This window comes from Galleria mellonella, unplaced genomic scaffold, assembly GCF_026898425.1.
Source record: "Galleria mellonella isolate WM207_F2 unplaced genomic scaffold, CSIRO_AGI_GalMel_v1 utg874, whole genome shotgun sequence".
Lineage (NCBI taxonomy): Eukaryota > Metazoa > Arthropoda > Insecta > Lepidoptera > Pyralidae > Galleria > Galleria mellonella.
Window position 1 is genome coordinate 536,078 of NW_026442167.1, and position 25,261 is coordinate 561,338.

At 35.1% G+C, this 25,261-nt stretch overlaps 1 protein-coding gene across 1 annotated transcript; it reads left to right on the forward strand.

Annotated features, from left to right (window-relative positions):
- Window positions 1–808: 808 nt before the first annotated feature.
- LOC113519067 (uncharacterized) lies at window positions 809–24,386 on the forward strand. Its single transcript, XM_052902157.1, has 8 exons — window positions 809–1,024; window positions 1,222–4,329; window positions 5,718–5,821; window positions 10,098–10,300; window positions 13,966–14,257; window positions 15,272–15,409; window positions 16,512–16,770; window positions 17,611–24,386. The coding sequence occupies exons 2-8, from the start codon at window positions 1,441–1,443 to the stop codon at window positions 18,115–18,117; spliced, it is 4,392 nt and encodes a 1,463-aa protein (XP_052758117.1). The 5' UTR covers window positions 809–1,024; window positions 1,222–1,440; the 3' UTR covers window positions 18,118–24,386.
- The last annotated feature ends 875 nt before the right edge of the window (window positions 24,387–25,261 follow it).

Here is a 25,261-nt window from a genome sequence, read left to right on the forward strand (position 1 = left end):
TTGAATCAAAGCATTTGGCGTTTCATTGTTTCTGCCTACCCTAATGGGAGACAGGCGTGACAGATATGTATTTATGTATGTATTCCTCAAAACTTAGTTTTTGGTCCATAATAACACCTATGTTGCGAGCTTGTGATACAACGATTTCCATTTGAACGGTTTGAATAAAGTATATAATTGAAAGTCCTTTGCATATATGTATATGGTAACTACAGTTTATATTTTTAATAATGTCAGCAGTAAAGTATGAATAACATCGGTCCTAAAATCGAACCCTGTGGTACTCTCCTTTTAATTGATCCAACCTCTGAGACTGTACCATTTTCATTTTTAATTTCTATAAATTGTGTACGACCAGATAAATAACTAGTAAACCATTGCAAAGCATTTGAATCAAAACCATAGAATGCAAGTTTAGATAAAAGAAGCTCTGTATTAATAGTGTCGAAAGCATGTGAAAAATTTAGCAAAACCAGTAATGTCTTTTCTTGATATCCTGTTCTGTCAGAATATCATCTATTACATCTAATATCGCTGTAATAGTACTTCGAGATTTTCTGAAGCCAGATTGTTTAGATTAGCCATATTGTGTGACGCAAATAAATAATTAGAACATGGGCCATATTTTGTTTTATTTTTTTACTTATTTACTCGTTAATAAAATAAATTACTATCCTTAATCTATGGAAATAAATTAATTTATGGTGTAACTTTCTGGTACACATTTTAATTTCGAGTCACGCATAAATCATTGTACTTAGTATAGAAACGACAAATACGTACATAAAAAAATATACAGGCATCAGGCACCGTGCCACGAAGCTGAATACATGCGTTTAAATGCGTATACAGGAATAGAAAGTTTTGTGTGTGTTGAACACAGAACACTATGTGTTGAACAAGACGTCTACAATATGTCTGACTATTTGGAAATATTTTTAGATATAGCATAGTCGTAAATAATTAAAGACCTATATTAGAATTACAGATGCCATGGACTATACATGACAAATAACATTAGAGGGTAAGATTGTATTTCTATATTACTGTAAAATAAATTATTCTTTCTTCTACTGTATATTGCTGGACTTTATGTCTCAATGGCCTTTATCTCGGGGTTTTGTTTTCTTTTGTCCTCTGTTCTTATGTCGTACTAATTTGTGTCATACAATGTCTTGAATTTTACGTTGTATATTTATGTAGTCTTATTTTGTCTGACAGATCGATAAGGAGACGACTTACAACGAAGATATATGTTGTGAGTTTTATGGGAGCCTTACGTGTGAATAGTGAATATGCGCGTCACGGACATTGTGTATAGTGCTGGCTCTGAGTGAATGCTCGTGGTGTCACGATACGTTATTGATATTCCTGGCGGCAGTGATACCCGTAGCGCCACGGGCTATATTTACGTCATTGTTTGATACATAAAGTATTAAAATGGATCATCTCGTGCAGTGCCCTGTCTGCACACTTTATCTACATAATGGGATAACGTTGGAGTCCCATTTAGACACACATCCCAAAGATCAAGTCATAAAGGCATTGTGTAATCTTACATCAAAGGGTAATAATTATGGTAGCCGTACACCCACACCATTTCAATCTGAACGGTCATACAGAAGCAGATCTCGGACACCAGCAACAGAGGATAGGTGGAACAGTTCACATCGCAGTACAGACCAGGACAGGTACTGGCACAGGACACTCAGTAGAACACCAAGATCATCTTCAATAACAGGTGCATCTAGAAATGGCACACCTGATATTAGAATTGGAGATATTAACTTTGAAAATAATACAGTAAATAGTAATAGCAGTCCTTTTGTGATGAAATCTGATAAAATGCAGCAAACCTATCAGACTCCAACAATATCTGATTTTGATCAGCAATATGTGTACTACTCAGATCATCCAGAGGACAGAGAGGTGAAGTACTCTAGGACTGCAGAGTACAATGCTCTAGATAATACTAACAGTGTTTTTGCGTATAATATGCCACCTTTAGGATCAGGTGTAAAATTACAAACCACTTTGCTACCTCCAGTTTCCAGAAGAGGAAATGATAGCCTTGTTAAACTATTGCCAAAATCAAACAATATACTTGTCAAAACAAACGTAGGTGGGGTACAATACATAGCGCCCGGCATGAAACCTATGCATGTCATGGTGCCCACACCACCTAATTTTGTTCAGAAAAATGCCCAAAATAATATGGTAATGAATAATGCCATACCAGCAAGCCAAGTTCTCGAGTCTAAAACTGGGGCTCCTCCTATAGCTAATAATCAATTCAACCAAATGACAACCAGCTCCTTTACACCGAGTACCACTGTAGTTACACAAAATTCTCAGATAATTTATCGGGAAATGCTTCACAATATTGATGGGAAGCCATTTATTTCAAGTGTTCCTGCTGTTTTAAGTAGCCATGAAAATGTTACTAATGTAGCTCAGGCTACATCTATGTACCAAAATGTGATGGTCGTTGATCAATTTGGGAATACATCATGTATGTACAGTACTCCGCAACAAATTTTACCGAAAACTTGTAGCACCTCAGCTTACAATGATAGTACCTCCCATTTACCTGCAACTCATATGAATAAATCTATTACTAATCTTGATTCTAGTAAAACATTAATCATAGAGGTGGGCCCAATAGTCCCCGCATCAACTGTGAATGAAAGTGTATCAAGTGTGACACAATCTACTCAATCTGAGGTAACTGTACCAGTACCACAGACTAGTAAGCCGGAACAACCTGAAAAGACTGAATCAAAAACAGAGTCACCAGGGTCTAGTAAAGGACTTAAAATCTTGAGCAATATAAAAGTAGAGGTGCCAGTACAACATCACAAGAACATGGTAAATACTGTGATGGATTTAACTGGAACTAATGATCCAGAGTCCGAGTATCTAGAGTCCCCTACTACTCCTGAAAAAATCTTACCTGACCTAGAAGATAATAAACAGGTAACTTCAGATGAATGTATGCAGTCTTCTATAACAAATGGTGAAGGTTTGGTTTCTTCACACACATTTTCTGTAATAAAAAATGTTGGCAACCCTCCCTCATATAAAGATGCAACAAGCAAGTCAAGTGTAACTGACAACAAAATGGACACAGAATTTCCAGACAGTTGTCCTGTTCCAGATTTGATATGTAATGAAAAGCCTTCAGTGTCACCTTGCAGTGAACTGTCCGAGCAGGGGGAGAACTCAACTGATCGCACCTCAATATCACCCAAGCCTCACAATAGCCAAAGCTGTACAACCACTATAGAAAGTAATAATATTAGTAAATCACCATTGAAATTACAACAAAAACCACACAGAAACAATACATTAAGACTGAACAATATTTATGTGAAAAAGCACAAGAAGATTTTACAGATTAAGAATGCTAAGTCCTTTCCTGTAAATAAAAGTACATCATTTCGAATTGAAGAGCCCGTACCATCCTCTTCCACTGGTAAATCACCAGAGAATTATACGATGAACAAAACTCATCATTCAGATAAAAGTAGCATTAAAGAAAATAATAGTACATTAGAAACTGTATCTGTAGAACAGATTATAGATCACAATGACCAGAATGAGAATGGCTTTGATGCCGATACTGAAGAGCAGTCTATGGACATCGAACCTGTAGCGCCATCTAGCATAAATCATTCTGATCAGTTTACAACATCTATAGAAGTGAAAGAAGAAATTAACACTAGCACAGAAGACACATTTAGCAATGAGAATAATACATCTAATCGTGAACTAACGTCGCTCGAGAGTTTGCGGCCCATTAACGTGATAACATATGGCAACATGGCGCCAGGTGATTTTGATGATGAATCCAATCATAGGGAACTCTTAGAACTCGAAGCTTCATCTAAAAACAAGCAGTTCGTCAATATGATGACTGATAATTATTTTGGTGACAATATTTATGCAGATTACTTCACAGCAGACCGTGTGGGAGCTTTTGATTCAGAGAGGGGTGAGCAATCCTTTGTGAAAGATGGCCCTAAAGATGGTATATATATTTGGGGGGAACCATCTCAGAAGGACAATGAGTTTGTATTGCCAAATTTTATACATGAAAGCTATAAGATAGCTGAGAGTAATGGTATAGATTATTCAGATATAGATAGAGAAGGGAATATGGATGGAGAAGCTGATGTGTGTGACCGAGATAGTAAAGCTGATGTTCTGAGTGAGAGTCAGAGTATAGGGGAACCGCCGTTGAACATCCGCGCAGACGAACGAATGCCACCCCGGGGGGAGATCAGTGGACAGGAGAGCAATGGAGACATGGAATCAACATGGAGTGGTGTAAGTATTTTTTGTGTTTATTTATATAATTACATATAATCTATGGGCCATCAGGTGGGCCGTCAACTTGTTTGCCATTCTAAGTTGTGTTTAAAAAATATATAAAGACCTAGTATATAAAAAATAAATAAAATAGTATCTAGCTATACAAAAAAACTTACAATATTAAGATTGAGAAGATAGGCTTATAATAGATAGATAGATAATTTATTTACATTACTTATAGCACACAAATAACAATGCAAACTTACACATAATACACAGTAAAAGAGATAAAAGAATGAAAAACAAAAAAACAACAAAGAAAAAAAAAAAAAAAAAACAAAATATATAAAAAAACAATTTCCTTTTTTTTCATGCGTGTACCATAGTAGACAAAGTAAATTATTTTTCTCTTGGTTGTAAAAAAAAAAACCGAATGTAGGGTAAATTTATCTTCCTTCTCACTGCTTATTTATTTTCATTATATTATAACATATAAAAGTTGTATGAAGCTATAGATCATTTATAACTGGCCGTGGCATGATTTTCTTGTTGTAAAATAAGTACGTAAAGAAAAACATATAAAATTGTTTTTTTTTTCGTTCCTAATAACGTCACTTCATTCACTTCTACGATGCGACATTGGAATACTGCCTTCGTGACGATAATATCATTCTGTGCTACCATTGTTTATAAGTATTTAAACATACTGAAATAACTTGTAGAATGAACATTCATATCGCTTGGTACAATCGTTTAATTAGTACTGAGTTTAATCTATGTGCTGGACCTGAGAAAACTTTTAAGGCGTCACTCGGCGATTGAAAAAAAAAAGTCATATGGAGATTGGGAGTATCGATAGGGACAGTTTCTCTTGATGGCTCAGTCCTGATGTTTGTTGATTATTTTAAAGTTATGTGGCTCCTCTTGGACCTCAGCGCTAGACGCCACTAGAACGCACCATCCCTAAAGTTGGTACTGACCCTAATCAAATCAAATTATATTTATTCGCTTGCTACATGGTACAATAAGTTATATACATATACAGGTACATAACATGCAGCACCCCGCGGAGGTATGCAAATGTTAAAATGGTTTTAAGTCTACATTATATTACAATTATAAAGTCCAAACATTTTCCAAATTACAATATTCTCTATGTGAAATTATCATATAAAATTATGGTTTATATTTTAAGTAATTTTTAATACATTACATCTTTTATTACATTTTTTTCGTCATTTAAATATTCAATAACTGTTTAATAGCACCCTCCCAAAAGAAAGTGAAATAAGTTTGTTCTAACAGACGATCTAACTAATTAGAAACAGACGCTAATGTTGCAGATCAGTAATTTATCTGCATTTTTATAAATTGTGTTTGCAGCGTGTTGACGTGCATTACAGATGTATACGGAGGTGACGGCCGCGCAACCGTGCGACCTGATCGCGCGCGAGAGCTGGCTCTCCGATGGCTCCGAGGTGGACGCTAATGAAAAGAATGACACCCTGTTAGTATACTGTACACTTTATCTAGTACCACTTCCTTCAATTTTATTTTTTGAAATTAGATTTTTATTTTGCTCTATGGTTATGAGCATAATATAAAAAGGAATAATAATATAGAGCTATATTCAGACGATATGCATTAGATATGTATCCAACGCCTAACAATCTAAATAAAGTCTTAGACAAAAGATATATTACATATAATTACACATATAGAACTTTTCTGTTTTTTTTTTTTTTATGGGAGGTAATGGAATGGTAACCTTTGCGCTATCGGTATATGCTGATTGGGCACCCGTGAAGATGATAGGTGAGCTTGAAACCTCTTGAGGTTAGTTTGCCTATAGTCACGAATTCATAAAGAATAGATCAAGATGGTTTCCAGTAGGAACCGCGTGGAGGTAGCCCTGATATGGCATATTGCATGCAGTGGGGCTGTTGGATCCCCAATACTAATAATCCCTTTCCCCACCACTATCGTAATTTTTATATATATATATATATATATATATATATATATATATATATATATATAATTTAATTATAATTTAATTTAATTAAAAAAAAAACATAATATTTTTATCTTTATCCGAGCAGTAAGTGCTTTATATTATTCTTAATTTAGTGTATAATATAGTATATTACATATATGTGTAAGTATATTTGTTATTCATATATATTTATTGGTTTATATATGTAATTTTAGTATGTATGTATATCAATAATTCGTAGTACCGCATTCGAGTATTCTGACACTTCTCTATGGTTGACTGGGAGAGAATGCTTTTAGCATTAAGTCCGCCATGTACACATATTTGTACTAATGAATAAATAAATAAATATTATTTTATCGTAGATATAATTAAATAAATAATGTAATAGATAAATGCCATTTCATATTATGTTATATTTTATGTACAAATGCACCATTTATTAAAATAGAAAACACAGTAAATCATGTGAAGTGATACAAAAGGCGGCCTTATCATTAAGCGATCTCATTTTTCATTTTAATTTAATATTTAATTTAAAATTTTCATTATATATATATATATATATATATATGAATTTTCTTTTGATGGTAGAAAATGGTATGGTAACCCCGCCTGCGCTAACGGGATACGCTGGCGGAGCACCAGTGAAAGGTGATAGATGAGAATGAAAACAGGCCAGTTAGCCCATCATGATGAATTCATCAGGAATTTACCATGATAGTTTCCAGGGAGAACCGCGAGGAGGTCGACCTGGTTGGGTATATTGCTAGCAATGGGATTCTCAGTCTCCATCACTAACAATCCCTTTCCCCCCATATTTGGATATTGGAATTATTATGATCATAACATTAAGAATAAAATAGGGTTAATATCCCAGTTATGATAGACTAGCGACCGGCCCCGGCTTCGCACGGGTGCACGTTACATCGCATCACATTGGAATCCTCTAAAATTATCAGTGTTCCTTTACTATATTATGCATGTATTGTACATATAAACCTTCCTCTTGAATCACTCTATTTACTAAAAATACCGCATCAAAATCTGTCGTGTAGTTTTAAAGATCTAAACATACATAGGGACAGACAGACGGGATGCGACTTTGTTTTATACTATGTAGTGGTGATATTTCTAATAAACAAGACGATGCCCTTTCGTGTAAATATATTTTATTTGATTAATTATTACAACTTGTTTATATTATTATATTTATGTAATGATAGTGCTTTACAAACGTATTCTTAATTGACTTTTCTCACGTACTATGTGTTCCTACTGTTTACGATTGATCAGATAGGTCGTCGTTAGTACACACACACACCGTTCGGAAACTGTGCTAAATATGTCATAATAGTTAGTCATAATCTTGATAATAAATTATATAATTACATTTGTTTATGTTGATACCATAAGAGGGAGACTGTACAAAAGTCGATTGCTTGGGTACCTCTGTCCCATTCGTGTTTCATCCGTGAAGCATTTGTGTTTGCACGGCTGTGTTTCGGTTTGAAGGGTGGGATATGGCATGAATTTACTGGGTACAGAGGAATAACACCTGAGTCCTCAGGAATGGCAACGCATGGGGGGTATCATGGGCGAAACAGTATGTGTGTGTACTGTTATGTCTATGGTACTGCTCATGTCTATAGGCGACGGTTACCACTTTCCATCAGGTGGGCCGTCAGCTTGTTTGCCATTCTAAGTTGTATAAAAAAAAAGTTACATACAAGACAATGCGTCTTGATTTTCACGTAAATAGCAAATAGTATAAGCATGGCCGTAGTCGTTTTCTACTTTCGTATTTTAATTCTTTAACTACTCTGGAATTTCTGCACATGTTGCAAATGTAAAAAACAAACAGCCGTCCCTTCTATCACATTATTTCGTAAAAAAAAGTAATATTTTTACATACATACATACATATCTGTCACGCCTGTCTCCCATTAGGGTAGGCAGAAACAATGGAACGCCAAATGCTTCGATTCAAACAAACCTCTTTCGCTTCTTCCACATTCATCAATCTTTTCATACACTCTCGCCGGTTACGGGTACTTTTAATTTGGCCCTTCTTCAGCACGTCGCCTATTTGGTCGACATACGTCCGTCTAGGGCAGCCCCTACCGACATCTCCATTCATTCTTGCTCGATAAATCTCTTTCGTAATTCTTCTTTCATCCATCCTCTCCAAATGACCAAACCAACGCAACATTCCTTATAATAGTAATATTTTTAATTAGTTCTATTTACAGAATTATAGTTCAACGTAGAAATGTTTTTAAATTTATATTATATTAATTTACAAACGAGGTGAGGTTTCACATCTCGACCACTAAGTATGGCAAGGGTCGATATGTAAGATTGAGGGAGGCTAGTGATAAGTGAAAAACAAGAATTTGTGTTCTAATACTTTCTGCTTTATTAAAAATATCCATATTCTTTGGGTCGCATGTGACTAAACACACACTACACCTGACTTCGTCCGCGTGATTAGGTATAAGTAGATTGTTTGGCGTAAAAGGTAGTCTATGTTCTTCTCTATCTCATATATATTATTTACACCAAATCTCAAAATGATTGAGCCATTAAAGCGTCTAAAGCAGGAATGTAGCAAGATCTACTGTTTACTGACGAAACCCTGTGCGAACTACCAATTACATACTTCTTGAAATTTCAAATGAAACCACATAGTTCAGTACACAATTATGTATAGTATTGTAATATTTTTTTATTTAAATTAAAGGGAAAACATAAAATTGAAAATTAATCTTAATAACTACTTATTTATATTAGTGTGAGCATTACGTCTGAGCATCTTCCGCTGGATTAGCAAAATATTAAATCGTCACCTCTTTGGCAAATTTACGAATCTGCAGTTTTTTCAAATTTGACATTTCTTTAGAAATCTACATTTTGCGCCATACTACTTATTGTGGTTTATTTTCAAATTTCTATCTCTAACGGTTGAAGAAATCGAGCAGCTCGAATCTTCATATTTTTGTGATATACCCAAAGTAAACTTACATAGCATATTTTTATGGTATTTTCTATAATAAACAGTTTAATTTGAAAATTTCAATAATTATTTTATCAATTTTTCAATCATAATTTAGTTATTTTACATGAATGACTGCTATAACGTTGTTATTTATATTGCAGTTTTCTCCAAAGCACGCGATTTATACCTTGGTATATATTTACGGAAGTGGCACTTTCGTTAGTTTGCCAGATATTAAAATAAATGATTTTCATTGGCAACTTACGAAGCTGCCACTTTCGTAGATTTGTTCTTGTAATACTTAATACCTAGGAACTCTCATGTATGAAGGTGCAAAGTAACGAATATGCATTTATTTCCGATACTTGTAATATAATAATAATTAATTAAGCGCATTCGATAAAAAGTAGGATTTTAAAACTAAAATGTTAGCATGATCTTTTACAGTAGTCTTCTGTCACAAGTTATTTGCATTCCAATGTTTCAAAACGTTCCCCTGTAAAATGTATCATTTTCAGTTTCGTAAGTTTACCGTAAAGGTGACGATATTATTTGGCAAGCCTCGATCGACTAGGCGTAATAGTCGTGATCGACCGGTTGGCCAACTCTGGTCTAGAGGTAGCAAATTAACTCAGTAACATTATAGGAGTCATAATTAATGCATTGTCTGTTATTATTATATATATATTTTTTTAATTTTACAACTTGAAAATTAACTGTAAGAAACCTATAAAGTTTTGAAAATATATATCAGAAATGTTTAATTGGATCGTCGATTGAACGTTACAGCGAGGACGATATGCAGTACGCGAAGAAGATGTACTCGTGCAGCAATTGCATTGCAAAGTTCTCGTCGCCGAAGGAGCTGCGCTCGCACAAGGCGCTGGCGCACGCGCCGGCCGCCTGCTCCGCGCCCAGGACCAGCTACAGCCGCCTGCTCTCCGCCAGGACTATCAAGAAGGAGGAGAAAACCGATGACAACATTGCTGACTGTGAGTTTTTATTTCCTAAACTCATCTCTGTATCTTCCATATTTCACTAGGTACCATATACTTATATACTTATATTTATATATACTTATTTCAATTTCAATTTATTTTATTCATTACAATATTGCATTGTGTTGAATATTTTTACAAGTGACAAGAAGATATCATAAAATATAACAAACCAAAAAAAAAAAAAAATATGAAGCAACAAAATAACCAATAATAATTGTCAAAAATAACATTACAATCAATTTACAAATGTCATCAGTAAGGCATAATATATTAAAAGAGTATTTTAAAATTCATCAATTGAGTAGATGCACCTCTCCAACAAAAGAGTATAAAGTTTTATTTTCAAAATTCTCCAATCTTTAATAGTTTTTAATGCAGTGGATAATTTATTATACAATTTAACCTTAAATTTATTTATAGGATCAACAACATAAGATACCGCGAAACATTTCAATACAATACAAAGGTAGATAAGTTGTAATTGTTCTTACATTTATAGGTCAACCACAGCGTGCCTTGTGTTTGATAAACATTAAAATGGAATTAAAATACGAAATGCCATTAAATGAATAATTATTAAATAATCAATGAATATTATTAATACATTATTTTAAATTATAAATAATTATAATGTAATGGCGAGGCACATCAACTTTCAATTTAGCCATGAGTACAGAGTGACTATCGTTGTGAATGTCAAGTTCAGGCTTGGCTTTTACAATATCGTTATACAGACGTGTCATGCGGACGATAGGTGATTCGCGGCCCAAGTTTGTTCCGTAAGATACATTTTTAAATAGATTGTAAAGTATATATATATATATATATATATATATATATATATATATATATATATATATATATATATATATATATATATATATATATATATATATATATATATATATATATATATATATATATATATATATATAAGAAAGTTTCAAAACGTACAACCAAAATCTAGAATTCTATGAATCACTAAGTAATCGACGTCGGGCTCTTCAAATATTTGAAACAAATTATCGAAACGAGGTTAAATTGATTAACTGAAACATTGTTATGTCAAAAGACGTAATTCATTCATTAAATCACATGTAATTATGTAGGTTGTGCAATCGAATTGTAGTAATACACTCCTCGCAAAAATTAAGGGAACATAAACATTTTTGAAATTTTTGTGTGATTTTCAACAGGCTGTATTTCAGTGAAAAATAATCGTACAGGAAATTTAAAAAAAGGGTTTTGAAGCTTGAACTCTTCAGAAAATGAGTTTGGAGTCACGAAATACTGCGGAGCTGACGAACCACAGGGTCTCATTTTTTCTGAAGAATCCCATATCATAAACACGTGCGTAAGCACAAAAGAACGTAAATCCGACCGTGCAACCTCCACGTGGTATGCTTTGGGTAACGCTAATGCCGGCGGTAAATCGATCATCAATCAAAGTTTTTGTCAAAAACTTTGATTTCCTTAAAAACGAAAAAAAAAATTTTTGTAAACTTTTTTCGACTTTTCAAAAAAAATTTTTTCTTAAAAATTTTCTTGATTTTTTTCGATTTTTTTTTGATAATGAATTTTTAAAAAACAAAAAATTGAGTAAAAAGTGAAAAACAAATGAAATTATTGATTTTTGAATGGATTAGGGTGAGTTTAAGGGACAAAAACCTTGTTCCCTTATTTTTTCCAAAATTTCAATCAATTGGTCCGGGAAAAACCGTTGAACCGATCGCTCCAGGGATTTAGGGGTTCTTTAAGGAACAATAGACTGTAAAATTTTCCTCAAACCTTAGCTTTAATATTAGCGAAGATACAGCCAAGTAACCAAAAAAGGAGAAAAAGTCACTTTTTTCCACTTTTTTCAATTCAATGTTAGAGGTGGAAAAAAATTTTTTTCTTCACTAACTCTTGACTGTGCTTAATTGGAAATTTTATGCAGATAAAGAAACGCTTGCTGTGCGACCAGTAGTTCCAGAGATATTAGCAGTTTGGAAAAATGCTTTTGCATTCAAAGTTCGATATCTCGGAGACAAATGGTCGTAATTGAGCCATCCAAAGCGATTTTTGAAGCTGAATAAACACGCTAAAAGACCTATACAATGGAGTAGCTCGAAAAAATTTTTCCATGCCCATAGAGTGAAAAACGAAACCTAGAAAATTTAGAAAAAATTTATTTTCAGCTTTGTTTAAGAATTGCATGGAAACCGGAGCTCAAAAAATTTTTTTACCAAAAAATCTGAAAACTAGAGTTTTCAAGCTTCAAAACCCTTTTTTTAAATTTCCTGTACGATTATTTTTCACTGAAATACAGCCTGTTGAAAATCACCCAAAAATTTCAAAAATTTTTATGTTCCCTTAATTTTTGCGAGGAGTGTATGTATATTTTGATACAACTGGTTGAAAATGGTTACTATATATGCATTATAGTTGCTATTAGTATTAATAAAATTCGAGACTGTGTGAGAGAAAGGGAGTAATGTAACACCTTAAAGTAGTTTGGTCAGAATTAGTTAAAGAACCAATACTTTTGAGATCGCTCTTAGCGATAAGGTCGCCCATTGTTTTCTCATTGTGATTATTTCTTGTAATTATTTATATTTATAATAAGTTTACTATTGTAATCTTTTGGAGGAAACAATAAAGAGTATCTATTTATCTATCTATCTACTTTTGGTATATTATATAAGCCCTTTTTACTCCGAATTCTTTATAACCTTAGTAAGACATATTTTCCCTTTCTATTTATTATAATATATCTCTCAATTCGGTGTGCCTCCTTGCATAGGCCTCCTCCAGCTCTCTCCACTGAACTCTATCCTCTGCCACTCTACTCCAGTAAGGCCCTAAGGTTTGACGGATGTCGTCTATCCATCTTGTTTTCAGGCGCCCCTTTCTTCTAGTGTCTTCTCTTGGATATCATAAAGTTACTTGTTTACTCCATTTGTCAATTTTGCAACGTAGCATATGTCCTGTCCAACCCCATTTTAAATGCTCTTTCTTTTTCGTCTTATTTCAGAATTTCTGATTTTATCACTAATCACGGTGCCCAACATGCTCCTTTCCATTGCTCTTTGTGTACTAGCTAATCTTTCTCTTTGCTGGTGTGTTAGAGCCCATGATTCAGGATACAAGTGTTGAAAGTCTTTCGCTTGATGTGCATGCTTAGATTTTTGTTCTTCATTATTTCTCTTAAGGACCAGTATTTTTTCCATCCGCAAGCTATTCTTTTATTTACTTTTGGTATAGTTTAGTTTAAAAAACAAGTAAAAGTCTAAAATCATAAGAAAACAAGTCTTATTATAATATTATTGTAGCAATTTTATTATTTAGCAATAGTTATTACAACTAATTCAAAATAGTTTTTATTATTCAAAAATATATAAAGGGCGAGAGATGGGCAGCAGCGTTCCTCTTTAAACATCTCTAAAACCCTAACTGTGCTTGCTAACCTGCCTGCTAAAAGTGGCAACTATTGGCAAAACTCTTATGGGGAAGGCTTATGTTCACCGGTGGACAGTTAACGGCTGAAATAATAATAATAATATCAAATTATATTTGTGTAATAAGCATACAATAGAATTTTTCAAGTTGTGTTTGTAAAAAAATACATTAATTCATTAACACTTTATATAATTGTGATATATACAATCTTTCAGCTAATCTCCTAACGCTGAACACAAAAGAGCCAATAACATCCTCGATACTGCAAGTGTACGATGTGATGAACGAAGCCAAGCCCAAGATAGAGGGTCTGATCAAACAGGAGACGAAGCGCAGGCGGAGAGATTACGTTTGCCCAACGTGCAAGGTGGACCAGCTCAGTGATGCGGCGTTCCACGCTCACCTCAAGATACATCCGCTGGAGTGCCTCACATGCGGCAAGTGCTTCTTTAGAAGAGCGAACCTGGCGCTACATATCAAGATGCATTTAGGAATTAAAAATTACAAGTGAGTTTATGATTTGTAACGTTATCACTGAAACTGAGAAAGGGAGTCGAAAAGTCACACATACATTTTACCAGAGGGAGACTTTGTACAAAAGTCGATTGCTTGGGTACCTCTGTCCCATTCGTGTTTCAACCATGAAGCAGTTGTGTTTGCATGGCTGTGTTTCGGGTTGAAGGGTGGGATATGGTGTGAATTTACAGGGTACAGAGGAATAACACCTGAGTCCTCAGGAATGGCAATGCACGGGGGGTATCATGGGCGAAACAGTATACTCTGTTATGTCCATGGTACTGCTCATGTCTATAGGCGACGGTTACCACTTTCCATCAGGTGGGCCATCAGCTTGTTTGCCATTTTAAGTTGTATAAAAAAAATCTTATTGGGACAATATTTTTATGTGTAATACCATATATTCTTTTTGCTAACAATTAATTTTATTCTTCCACACTTATCAAGCGAAACAAGACTTTATATGTATAGTGTTAAATTAGGCTTTTTTAATTTTACTATTGTCAGTGATGACTTATGAAACCGAAACATGGTCCTACACGATTGCCTGTATGCAAAAGCTTCAAGTTACTCGGTGGGCTATGGAGATCGGCTGTGTTCGGAGTCTCTTAGCATGATAAAATCCGAAACGAGGATATCCGCAAAAGAACCAAAATAACCGACATAGCCCGATGGATAAGCAAGCTGAAGTGGCAATGAGCTGGTCACATAGCTTGAAGAACCGACAAGCGATGGGGAATGAAGTTCTTGGCGACCGTGTATGGAAAAACTCAGTGTAGGACGACCCCTTACCAGATGGAGTGACGACCTGGAATGCATTGCAGGCAGTCAGTGGATGCATGTGGCTCAGGACCGTTCTTTATGGCAGTCTATGGTGGATGCTTACGTCCAGCAGTGGACGGATAATGGCTGAGATGATAATGATGAATTTTACTATTAAGTACTCTGTGATAAGGAAACAAAACATGCGTGTGCTCTAACTGTGATGGTGTGCGGTGTCGGCAGGTGCGAGGTGTGCGAGAAGCGTTTCCTGACGCGGCAGAAGCTGTCCGAGCACCACAACACGCACACGGGCCGCTCGCCCGTCAAGTGCACCGTCTGCGACGACACCTTCCGCCGCTATTCCAACATGGTGCAGCACCGGTAAGTGTTCTTCGTGTGCTTCCGTTCATACGAGGGGCAAACGAGCATGCGGCTCACTTGATGGTAAATGAATACCGCCGCCCATGATCACCCACAACACCAACAGCATTGCAGGTGTGCTGCCGGTTTGGTGTCGTGGCGTCATGAACATTCTTTATACCGATGGTCGATGCTTCAAATCTGACTCAAATCATAAGTTTAAAAAAAAACCCGTGGAGCAGGGGAAAAAGGATTGTTAGTAATTCCATTAGCAACCCTATTAAAAAAATATACCCTCACGAGGTTGACCTCCTAACGCGGTTTTCTCAAACATAAATTTGATTGATTTATTAGTTCACGATGGGCTAACTGGCCTGCTTCATCTTCAACTATCATCCTTCACTGGTGACCCGCCAGTGTATACCAATGGCGTAATGATCATTCCATTATCAATCATTAAAAAAAACTCGTGGAGCGATCGGCTCTAGACTAGCTCGATACACGCACTGCGTCACCGATATTTGAAATTACCGAATTTCGATTAGAGGTTATGGATAAATGGATTTATTGTCTACATAAATTTAACGTAACGTAAAACATAAATTTTGAAAACAACGCTGCAAATTCGAGTTATGCAACAGATGATGTTGCATTCCATGTGTTCCATTGCTAACACTCCTTAGTCTTAATTATTAACACTTCCATACCCCCTGACACTAGTTATAACGTGATCTTAAATGGCTTATAACATTCCTCAAGAAATGAATGATTAAAATAAAAAAAGATTGGAAATCAATTGGTAGTTCCGGAGATGATCAGCGCGCTGAAACAAATTCTTCTACTTTATTGTATTAACATTGATAGGGGCTGTTAACGCCTGAACAAAGAAGGAACTGGGGAAGCGGCGGGAGAGGGGGCGGTGAGACGCCTAACCGACTAAGTTGCGCATACATTCATTCACTTTAATAAACCTTCCATCTCTTCGTCCCGTCTCGTACAGGGGATCAATGACCGCGGAGTCTATAATCACTGGCAGCTATCCACAAGGCTGGCAACAATCAGCATGTTGGCCATTGTGGGTCGATCGTGTCTAGTAATGCAGGTGTTTGCGTCCCGTCCCCAGCGACCGCCACCACCTGCAGAAGAAGGCGAAGGTGCGCGACTACGTGTGCCAGTGCGGCGCGGTGTTCCACTCGCGCGCCAAGCTGCTGTGGCACAAGGAGACGCACGACGAGCGGCCCAAGGCGTGCCTCTACTGCAGCGACAAGTTCGTGCACGCCGCCTCGCTCACGCGCCACGTGCGCCGCTCGCACAACGAGTACTACCTCTCCGAGCGCCTGCGCGGCAAGGTCGACAACGTGCCCTGCCCCGTCTGCAAGCAGGTCAGCCTCTACAACTCCAATTTCAAATACAGTGACCGCTCTATATAAGCAACCTCTCTGCAAGCAACATACTTTATATTTTATTTATTCTACTCAGCTTAATTAGTAAAAGAAATAAGTAAAAATATTTTCCAGACGGTAAGTATTTTTATAATCCTTTTTTTTGCTATAAACAACTTTTTCCAATAATAAACTTTTTTTTTATTGAAAGTGGTTCAAATGAGTTGCTTATATAGAGTGTTCCCTGTATAAATCAAATTTGACCTATTAATAGCAATGGACAAACCTATCATACGTGTTTACATACTACTGCGTGTTCTATCCCGTTAGCGACACACAAACCACGGGATCGCAGCGGTTCTGAAAAAAAAAAGCCTCCACCACATCACTGACGCTCGCCCCGTGGATACGCCCTTATTTTAAAGTTGTTCGCATGGGTTCCTCAGCTTCCTACGTGTTATTGCAACTGAGTAGCTGTACTTGCATGGAAATGGTCCAAGAATGAAGAAGAAAGATGAAAAAAGAACTAACCGAAAAAATAACATTATTGGCCGTTCCAAGTTGTATAGAAATCCAATGCCTTAGTATCGAGCAGTATTCCACTAGTACCTCTTCTCTCACTAGGGTAGACAACATACCCAGTTTCATCTATAAGCAGGAGTCTATATGTTTGCAAATAATTGGGTATCGTTAATCACTTAAAATTAATTTCGTGTCGTCAGATATTCTATTATTGTACTGTATAAATTTATATAACATTGTTAATTCTCAGTAATGTACCTTATGAAAAAAAAAATTGTTGTATATATTGAAAGAATAACTAGGTGTCAACATTCACAGGTGTACCTGCGTACGAACCTGCGCGCGCACCTGCTCACGCATAGCGGCAAGCGACCGTACCTGTGCATCATATGCAACAAGGCCTTCACCACCAAGTGGAACCTGAAGCTGCACCGTTGGACGCACATGAGCCGCTCGGCCAAGCCGTACAAGTGTTCGCTGTGCAAGGGCGCGTTCATACGGCACACCGAGTACGTGTCGCACATGAACGCGCACAAGTCCGTCAAGCCGTACACGTGCAACTACTGCGGCTGCCAGTTCATCAGGAAGTACAACTGCCAGCGGCACGTCCGCGAGCACGAGATGGCCAAGAAGTACGTGTGTAAGGTGCCTGAATGTGGTAAGTCGTTCCACAGGAGCTACTACCTGTCCGAGCACATGAAGGTGCACAGCGGCGCGCGCCCGTTCTCGTGTAACATCTGCGGCAAGACGTCCAGCAACAAGTCCAACCACAACAAGCACGTGAAGATACACCACGCGCGGGAACCGGTGGCCACCGAGGCGTAGTCTGTGCGGCCGCGTGCTCTGTGCGCCGCGTACTCTGTGCGGCCGCGTGTTCTGTGCGCCGCGTACTCTGTGCGGCCGCGTGCTCTGTACGCCGCGTACTCTGTGCGCTCTGTGAGCGTTGCACGCCACTGCCCAACCGATTTAGTTGGTTCGTCCAAATAATTACTACCAAATTGTTTCTCGGTAGAGGACGACTTGTTCTCGGGTATTTAACAATGATCTACATATCGTAAACTCTACATATTTCTTACAATAAATTTGATTGTACTGAAAAGTCCGGTTACTCTGTGGTAGTAGTTAATGGAAAACCAATGGTGAGATCCACATTTTGCTGTTAAAGTTTGTAGGTTTAAAATAATTAATACTGATAATTGTGACCTGAGTAACCAATATTATGTTGGGTTTACACGCTTTCCGCCAATACGGAGTGTTTACAAGCTAACTTTTTTGTCGTGTACATAATAATTGACAGATTAGTGATATTTATCACAAGCAAAAAGGCTGTCTTGGTGTCCACCACACGATGCGGAGCTTTTCAGCTTTGCAAGACGTGACTGAAAATAAATACGAACACGCAATAGTGATAAATTCTTCAACGAATGCTTTCCTATATAAGAAATTAAGCTAGTGGATAGCCTAAAAAAATGGTGGCAGCAGCCTATTGCACCAACAATCTGGAAGTCGGTACGAAGGCAATTTGACAAGTAGGAGTATTGGTGGTTATAAATAAGAAATATATAAGATAATATTATATTTTTTTTTATTGAGGACAGAATTAAGAAAAACGAAGGTTTTATAAAAGCGTTGTATGAATGAAATCATTCCTGCTCCTTTATTATGGAGAAAAACTGCTAACAGCTTGCACGAGAGCACCCCAGCCCGTTTCAGTTTGTGGAAAATAAAATCTAGAATAATTTAGTTCCACTAAGTTACAAGAATAGCAAGTCGAACCGCATTCGCGTTAAGATAAACCTATTGTTACTATTTTTACAGTTTTGTAACATGTTCCTTGTGATTTATAAAAGTATTGGGACATCTCTAGTTATTTGTTCTAGAGTCGAGAAGATATGGTGTAATAAAGAATTAGGACAAATCAGTAATTCACTACCAAGTGAAAACTTTAAATACTTGGCTTGCAAGTCGAAAGTCTAAACCTACGGGGATTATGTCACTACCTTTAGACAGTAGCTAAGTGATACTGAGTATTGTCTATAATTATTTATGGTTTGTTCAAAATCGATTTAAGTACATAGATAGGTACATCTGCCATTTCTTTCAAGGGGTCAGCTCCCGCCCCCCTACCTACCTTTTAGAAAACAATATGCAATATGATAAAGCATGTAGACACTTATGATTTGGCAAGCGTGTATATCCAGCGTTCATGCTAAACTGTGATCCAGTTACGTATCAAGCGAGCAATAATTTTGTTACAAGTGCCATTAATGAATGCAAAATGTGGTGTGTTTTACTTAAGCTTTATTTAATTTAATAATGGACAGGGCACAACGTTTACGGATCGCCGTGTACTGTAAATAATTAGTTAAATTATTTGTGTAAATACAGGACCAAGTGTGTGTACATTAAAGAGACGTATAAAAGCATTTTACAATCGTAATGAATTGATAGGTGTCGCGCTGCGGAGTTATTTTGCAATAATCCGATATCCGTATTACTTCTTTAAGGAATTATGTAATCAGATGAGATTTTTTTTTTATTATTTGTTGTTAAATTCAAGAGGCGAAAGGGTCAGGAAGAGGACCGTTCGCTCTTGGAAATGTGTATTCATTTTTTAAATTCGAATATAATAATTTTTTTTTAATCGAATTCTTTAAAAAATAATACAAAAAACGGAACGTCAAATAATGGAAATGTGAGCCGTGTTGTTCATAATGTAAATACGATATTGAAATATAAAGTAGTTTGTACATTCATAAAACATAATAATTCAGTCATTCCAATATCACCGGTGTACACGTGAGCTCCATGGCGCGACATTTTGTTATAAGTATATTAGTCAAATTAAAGGGCATTTCGGTATAGGTACCCCGCTATACGGATCTTTGTAATATTTAAACGTTTGACGTTTCAATGAGTATATTTATTTTTATAAAGTACGCACCTCTCAACTTGTGTATACAGGGTGTAAACAATGCGACCTACAAATGGAATGGTTTTTAGAAGGTTAAAAGAATCACAGTGTTTGCGCAGACGAAAAGCCCTCATAGACACTTTTTACATTACGAGCCTTATTGGCTTTTATAAAATTGAAATTGTAAAAAATGAACTTAGATCGTCTATCCTTCTGTTTTCGTGTCACGTTTACGCTATGATGAAATTGTTTATAACGCCATCTAGTAATAGTTGTAAACATATTAAAAAAAAAAAAAATTTTTTTTTCACAAAGTTCACACTTTTGTGGATAAACTTTTTAATAGCATATCGTAGTCAACAAATTTCCGGTCGGTATGATGTTTTTGTCTTAAATTTATCTCTGCAGCCGTAGTATATAGCATAGCATGATTATACCACATCATCTATATCCAGCCATCTCTTCTTTCACACAGATCCGACGCGATATTTTTTGTCCCTCCCTGTCTAACCTCATAATTTTTCCTCGGATTGTTTCTCGTCTGCGTAGGTTTTTTTTTTTTATATTATTATTAATAACATCTTCTATATCGATGGCTTCTGGACCATGTACTGATTTTTTGAAATTGGAACAGGTACTCTTACGTATTAACATATTTTGAAATTAGAACAACTTTCAAAATATTGTATGACTAAAAATACTATTAGTATCTTCAAAAATGTTGGAGTTGTTTGTTGTAATAATTTGTTAATAAGTTTATCGTTTTTTAATTCAGACCGTCATTGTATAAGGACCTTTTCTCATCCCGTCCTGGTGATAACTAAGTATTTATCCATAGATTCATTTGCAATCTTCTCCGAAGAAAAGTGGGGACAGGACCTTGTGTTGTCTATGGGATGAGGACGCCATGTTAATATGCAAGCTTCGAATTAAAATTTTTTTTTAAAACGAAGTTTTATTGGAAGAACGCTCCATTAAAAAGTTCACTGTCATTAGTGAATTTACACATTTTAAAAAGAAGCCAGCGATTTCGATTTCACTCTAGCTTAGTTAGCAGTAATAATTAAGGGCATTTTTTATTTTAATTATCGACTTATAAATAGAAATAACAATACACAATTCTTCGATTTGTGATATCGCTTCACGAGACGGATCATGAATTAAGGTCATCTCGTATTATCTTTTTAATTAGCGAACGGGCACAGAATAGTACAACGATGTTGCATCAGGTCCACAGGTTCTATCTGTGACCCGTTCAAGTTATGTCCCGTGGGGCATATATATTATACGATTTTAAATCAAATTGGCACAAATTGTTATGAATTTTGTTGAAGTAATGATTACGAAAGTTTTATCTTTTTTTCTTTTCTTATACTAAATTACATTTCAAATTTTAATTCTAAATTACATTTGATATTTGATGGATTTTTTTTTAAGTAATTTAGGATGACAAACAAGTTGACGTCCTTCTGTGTGATCAAGTCAATCTGGTAGTATGAATCGTTACAAGAATTTAGCTGAATTTTTATAATTATTTATATGCCATCTCTGTCTCATAAATTAATTCCTTTCTTCCTTCCTTCTTTCTTCTTATTTCAGGATAGGAACTCTATTTTTGGGTATACGCTTCCTCCAGCTCTAACGAATTATCTCTATCCTTATGGTAGACGAAAGCTATAGAATTTAAACAGATTTCATCGATCTATTCCAGTGATTCTCAACCTTTTTTTTTGTTGCGGCACATATTTAACGATTTCAAAATTTGCCGGCACACAAAGGAAAAGATAAAGATTATTGACTTACTACAACACACTGCATAAATAGTTTGTGACAAAAATTTTTAAATATTTGCAAAATTTGGCGGAACATTTTTAAAATTTGGTGGCACATTAAAGTGCCGCGGCACAGTGCTTGAGAATCACTGAATCTATTCATACAAGCTCATCTTGGCTAAGTCGAGCTTGTATAGTTCTATATAATTTCTATTTTTTTTTTGTATATATATTATATAAATTTCATAGACATGTTATAATTTTGAAGATGTTTATTAATATTTTGAATTTCGTGTCGTATATTTACCAGAGGGAGACTTTGTACAAAAGTCGATTGCTTGGGTACCTCTGTCCCATTCGTGATTCAACTGTGAAGCAGTTGTGTTTGCATCGCTGTGTTTCGGTTTGAAGGGTTGGATATAACGTGAATTTACTGGGTACACAGGAATAACACCCGAGTCCTCAGGAATGGCAACGCATGGGGGGTATCGTGGGCGAAACAGTATACTCTGTTATGTCCATGGTACTGCTCACGTCTATAGGCGACGGTTACTACTTTCCATCAGGTGAGCCGTCAGCTTGTTTGCTATTCTAAGTTGTATAAAAAAAAAATACAACGAGTTGTTGGCATTCTTATACACAAATTGATAATCCACCGAGGTTTGCTTGCGAATGGCAATTGTAAAATTATTTCTGTCTCAGGTATGTACAATGTAAATACCATAATTATCTTAGTTAAGTAGTTTAATTTTTATTTATTCTTATCTTTATTTGTCACACTTAATTTCAAAATATAAGTAGTCGTAATTAATACAAATTTCCTATGCAAATGTATTGAAGTAACACTACAGTTTACTTTGTCAGATCTCAATCATAGAGATTCTCTTTATATGTTGAAAATTACAAAACATATTCTGTATTATGTATACTCCATAGACTTCTATGTATGTAAACATACATTTTCATAATAGATGACATGTAATGATAAAAAACTAAGTATGACACATGGCGGTGCATTACAAAAATTTGTGTGTACTATGCTCAGCTATGGTACATAACCAGGTTCTGCTTCTTATGATTGTATCGTATGTGAATATCACGACTAAAGTTAGAAACGTTCCAAGTACCATGAAAATGCCATGCTTACTATATACATAGCTGTCTGTATAGTATAAACTATTAAATATTATAAAATTCAAAATTAAAAATACTTTATTTGTATTTAGTATTTTAGATGTATCTATTTTGAAAAACCAATGTGTGCAATGACAGATTTTGTTATATTTATTGTTTTTCTTTTTTTTTTTTTTCTACAAGGATTTATTTTCATGATCTTTATTTGGTCAACAAATAAATTGTTACTCTATTTTATGTGACACTAGGTGTATTATTCTATGTATATATCATCTTTAATTGTTAAACACAAATATGATTTATAAAATTGAATGTGACAGGCCATTATAAATTTGTTATGAAGGGACATGGCTGAACTCACTGCCATATTTGTTATTGTTTCTAAAAAAACTCGAAATAGCAAAAGTAATTGTATATCTTATGTATGTTATTTGTATTTATGTTATTATCCTAAATAATAGAATAATGCTTAAATATTAAGTTAAAAAAATTAACTTTCCAACAATTCGATCCCACCGGATTTGAGCTAGGATCAAAGTAAAATTTTTAACTTAATAGGATTCCCAAATATGGTTAATATTTAATAGAACAAGTTAAATTGTTTGTAGTTTATTTGACGTGAGACACTCGAACCAGCCAGTCATACGTCGTTATCGAGATGTAGTATTTTGTATTATTATTATCTGTATTTTTTTTTGCGTTATATTTCTTTATCTAAGTAATTATATGTTTCCCGTAAATGATTTTATATGTCTTCCGTGTGGAACCAGTTATTTTCCGATTGCTTACTATATTTGGGAAATCCCTTAGTGTTTACTTATGTACGGTGACAGATCAGACGGTTTATTTTTTTGAATATATAGATAAGAGTTACATTATAATGAGTGACAACATTAATAAGCCATGTCCCTAAATATATACAAATATAAATATAAAAAATAATATCTTACAATAAGAAATATCGATATGTTACGACATGAATCACACCAGCTGTGTTCACTATACCATTCATTTATTTTTTTTTACACATAAAACAAATGATCTCGTATTATATAACTGAAAAAAAAAGAAACTTTATAAAGTTGTGTTTATAAAACTAGACTTAGTCCTCTCGGTTATTAGACAGATTTTGGTTATTTATTTTTTAAAATAAGTATCGCTTTAGTTCCAATGTAAATATATTTTGTAACATGTGGGAGGTACACCAAAATTCAGTTCGGCGGGGTTACTGGACTGAACAGTTTGTGTCTGCAATAAATTATAATAAGGACTTATATAGTTGTTTGTATTTACATAAACATTACATAAACCTATTTTTTGAATGGCATTAGTGTGAATTACAATGGCAGAAGAAGTTCGAATGCAGCTATTGATAGCTGGGGAAGGGACTGTTAGTACTCCACGCAGTCCTCTTGGAAACCATTATCGCTGATGCCTAGCAAAAGTAGAAAATTCCTCACTAAAGAATAGACAATGGGACGTCACAATGCAATAGAAATGGAAAATCAAAAAGTCAGAATAGCAAATAGTAATAGTGTTTACTACACAAACTTGTATTATTTTGTCATTTGTCACAAAGTGAACAAAAAAAAAAAAAAATCCTATCTATTTTTCTCTTTTCTTATTTTCTGTTTATTCATTCATTATTATATTTTACTTAATTTAATACTTCTATAAAATAAGTAATAAAACGTATAAAAACTTTCAAAAAAATAAACAAATTTCTCGAAGTCAGATTTCTTCAAAATTTCGCAATCAAAACAATTATTACCCAAAATTGCGAAAAATACCCAATCTGGCAATGCGACTACTTCTAGAAAGTGGGGCATAAATAACGTGTGGGTCGTTTGTTTTTTTCGCTAGCGATCTGTATCGACAATAATAACGTCAATACAAGCTCCAATAATAGAATAAACTCATTGATCCAGAAGTGTTTGTTATCACTCTTTTAAAAGGTCGTTGCCGATTATTATCAAATATTCTATAAACAATGCTGCATTGGTACCTATACTACATTAGTTATTTTCCATTATTATAATTAAGTATTGTATATGTATTTTATTTTTAGCCGCCCATGCAATAACAGGGTTATTTTCGTAAGCAAAATAATTAATTTTATACTTATGGGTCATCGAGTATGGAGACAGAT

What these genes read in the sequence shown, in the direction of transcription:
- LOC113519067 (XM_052902157.1), top strand. Translation starts at nt 1,441, where the DNA reads ATGGATCATCTCGTGCAGTGCCCTGTCTGCACACTTTATCTACATAAT. An exon ending in AATGAAAAGAATGACACCCT is followed by an intron (nt 5,822 to 10,097) that starts GTTAGTATACTG and finishes TGAACGTTACAG; the next exon opens with CGAGGACGATATGCAGTACG. An exon ending in TCCAACATGGTGCAGCACCG is followed by an intron (nt 15,410 to 16,511) that starts GTAAGTGTTCTT and finishes TCCCGTCCCCAG; the next exon opens with CGACCGCCACCACCTGCAGA.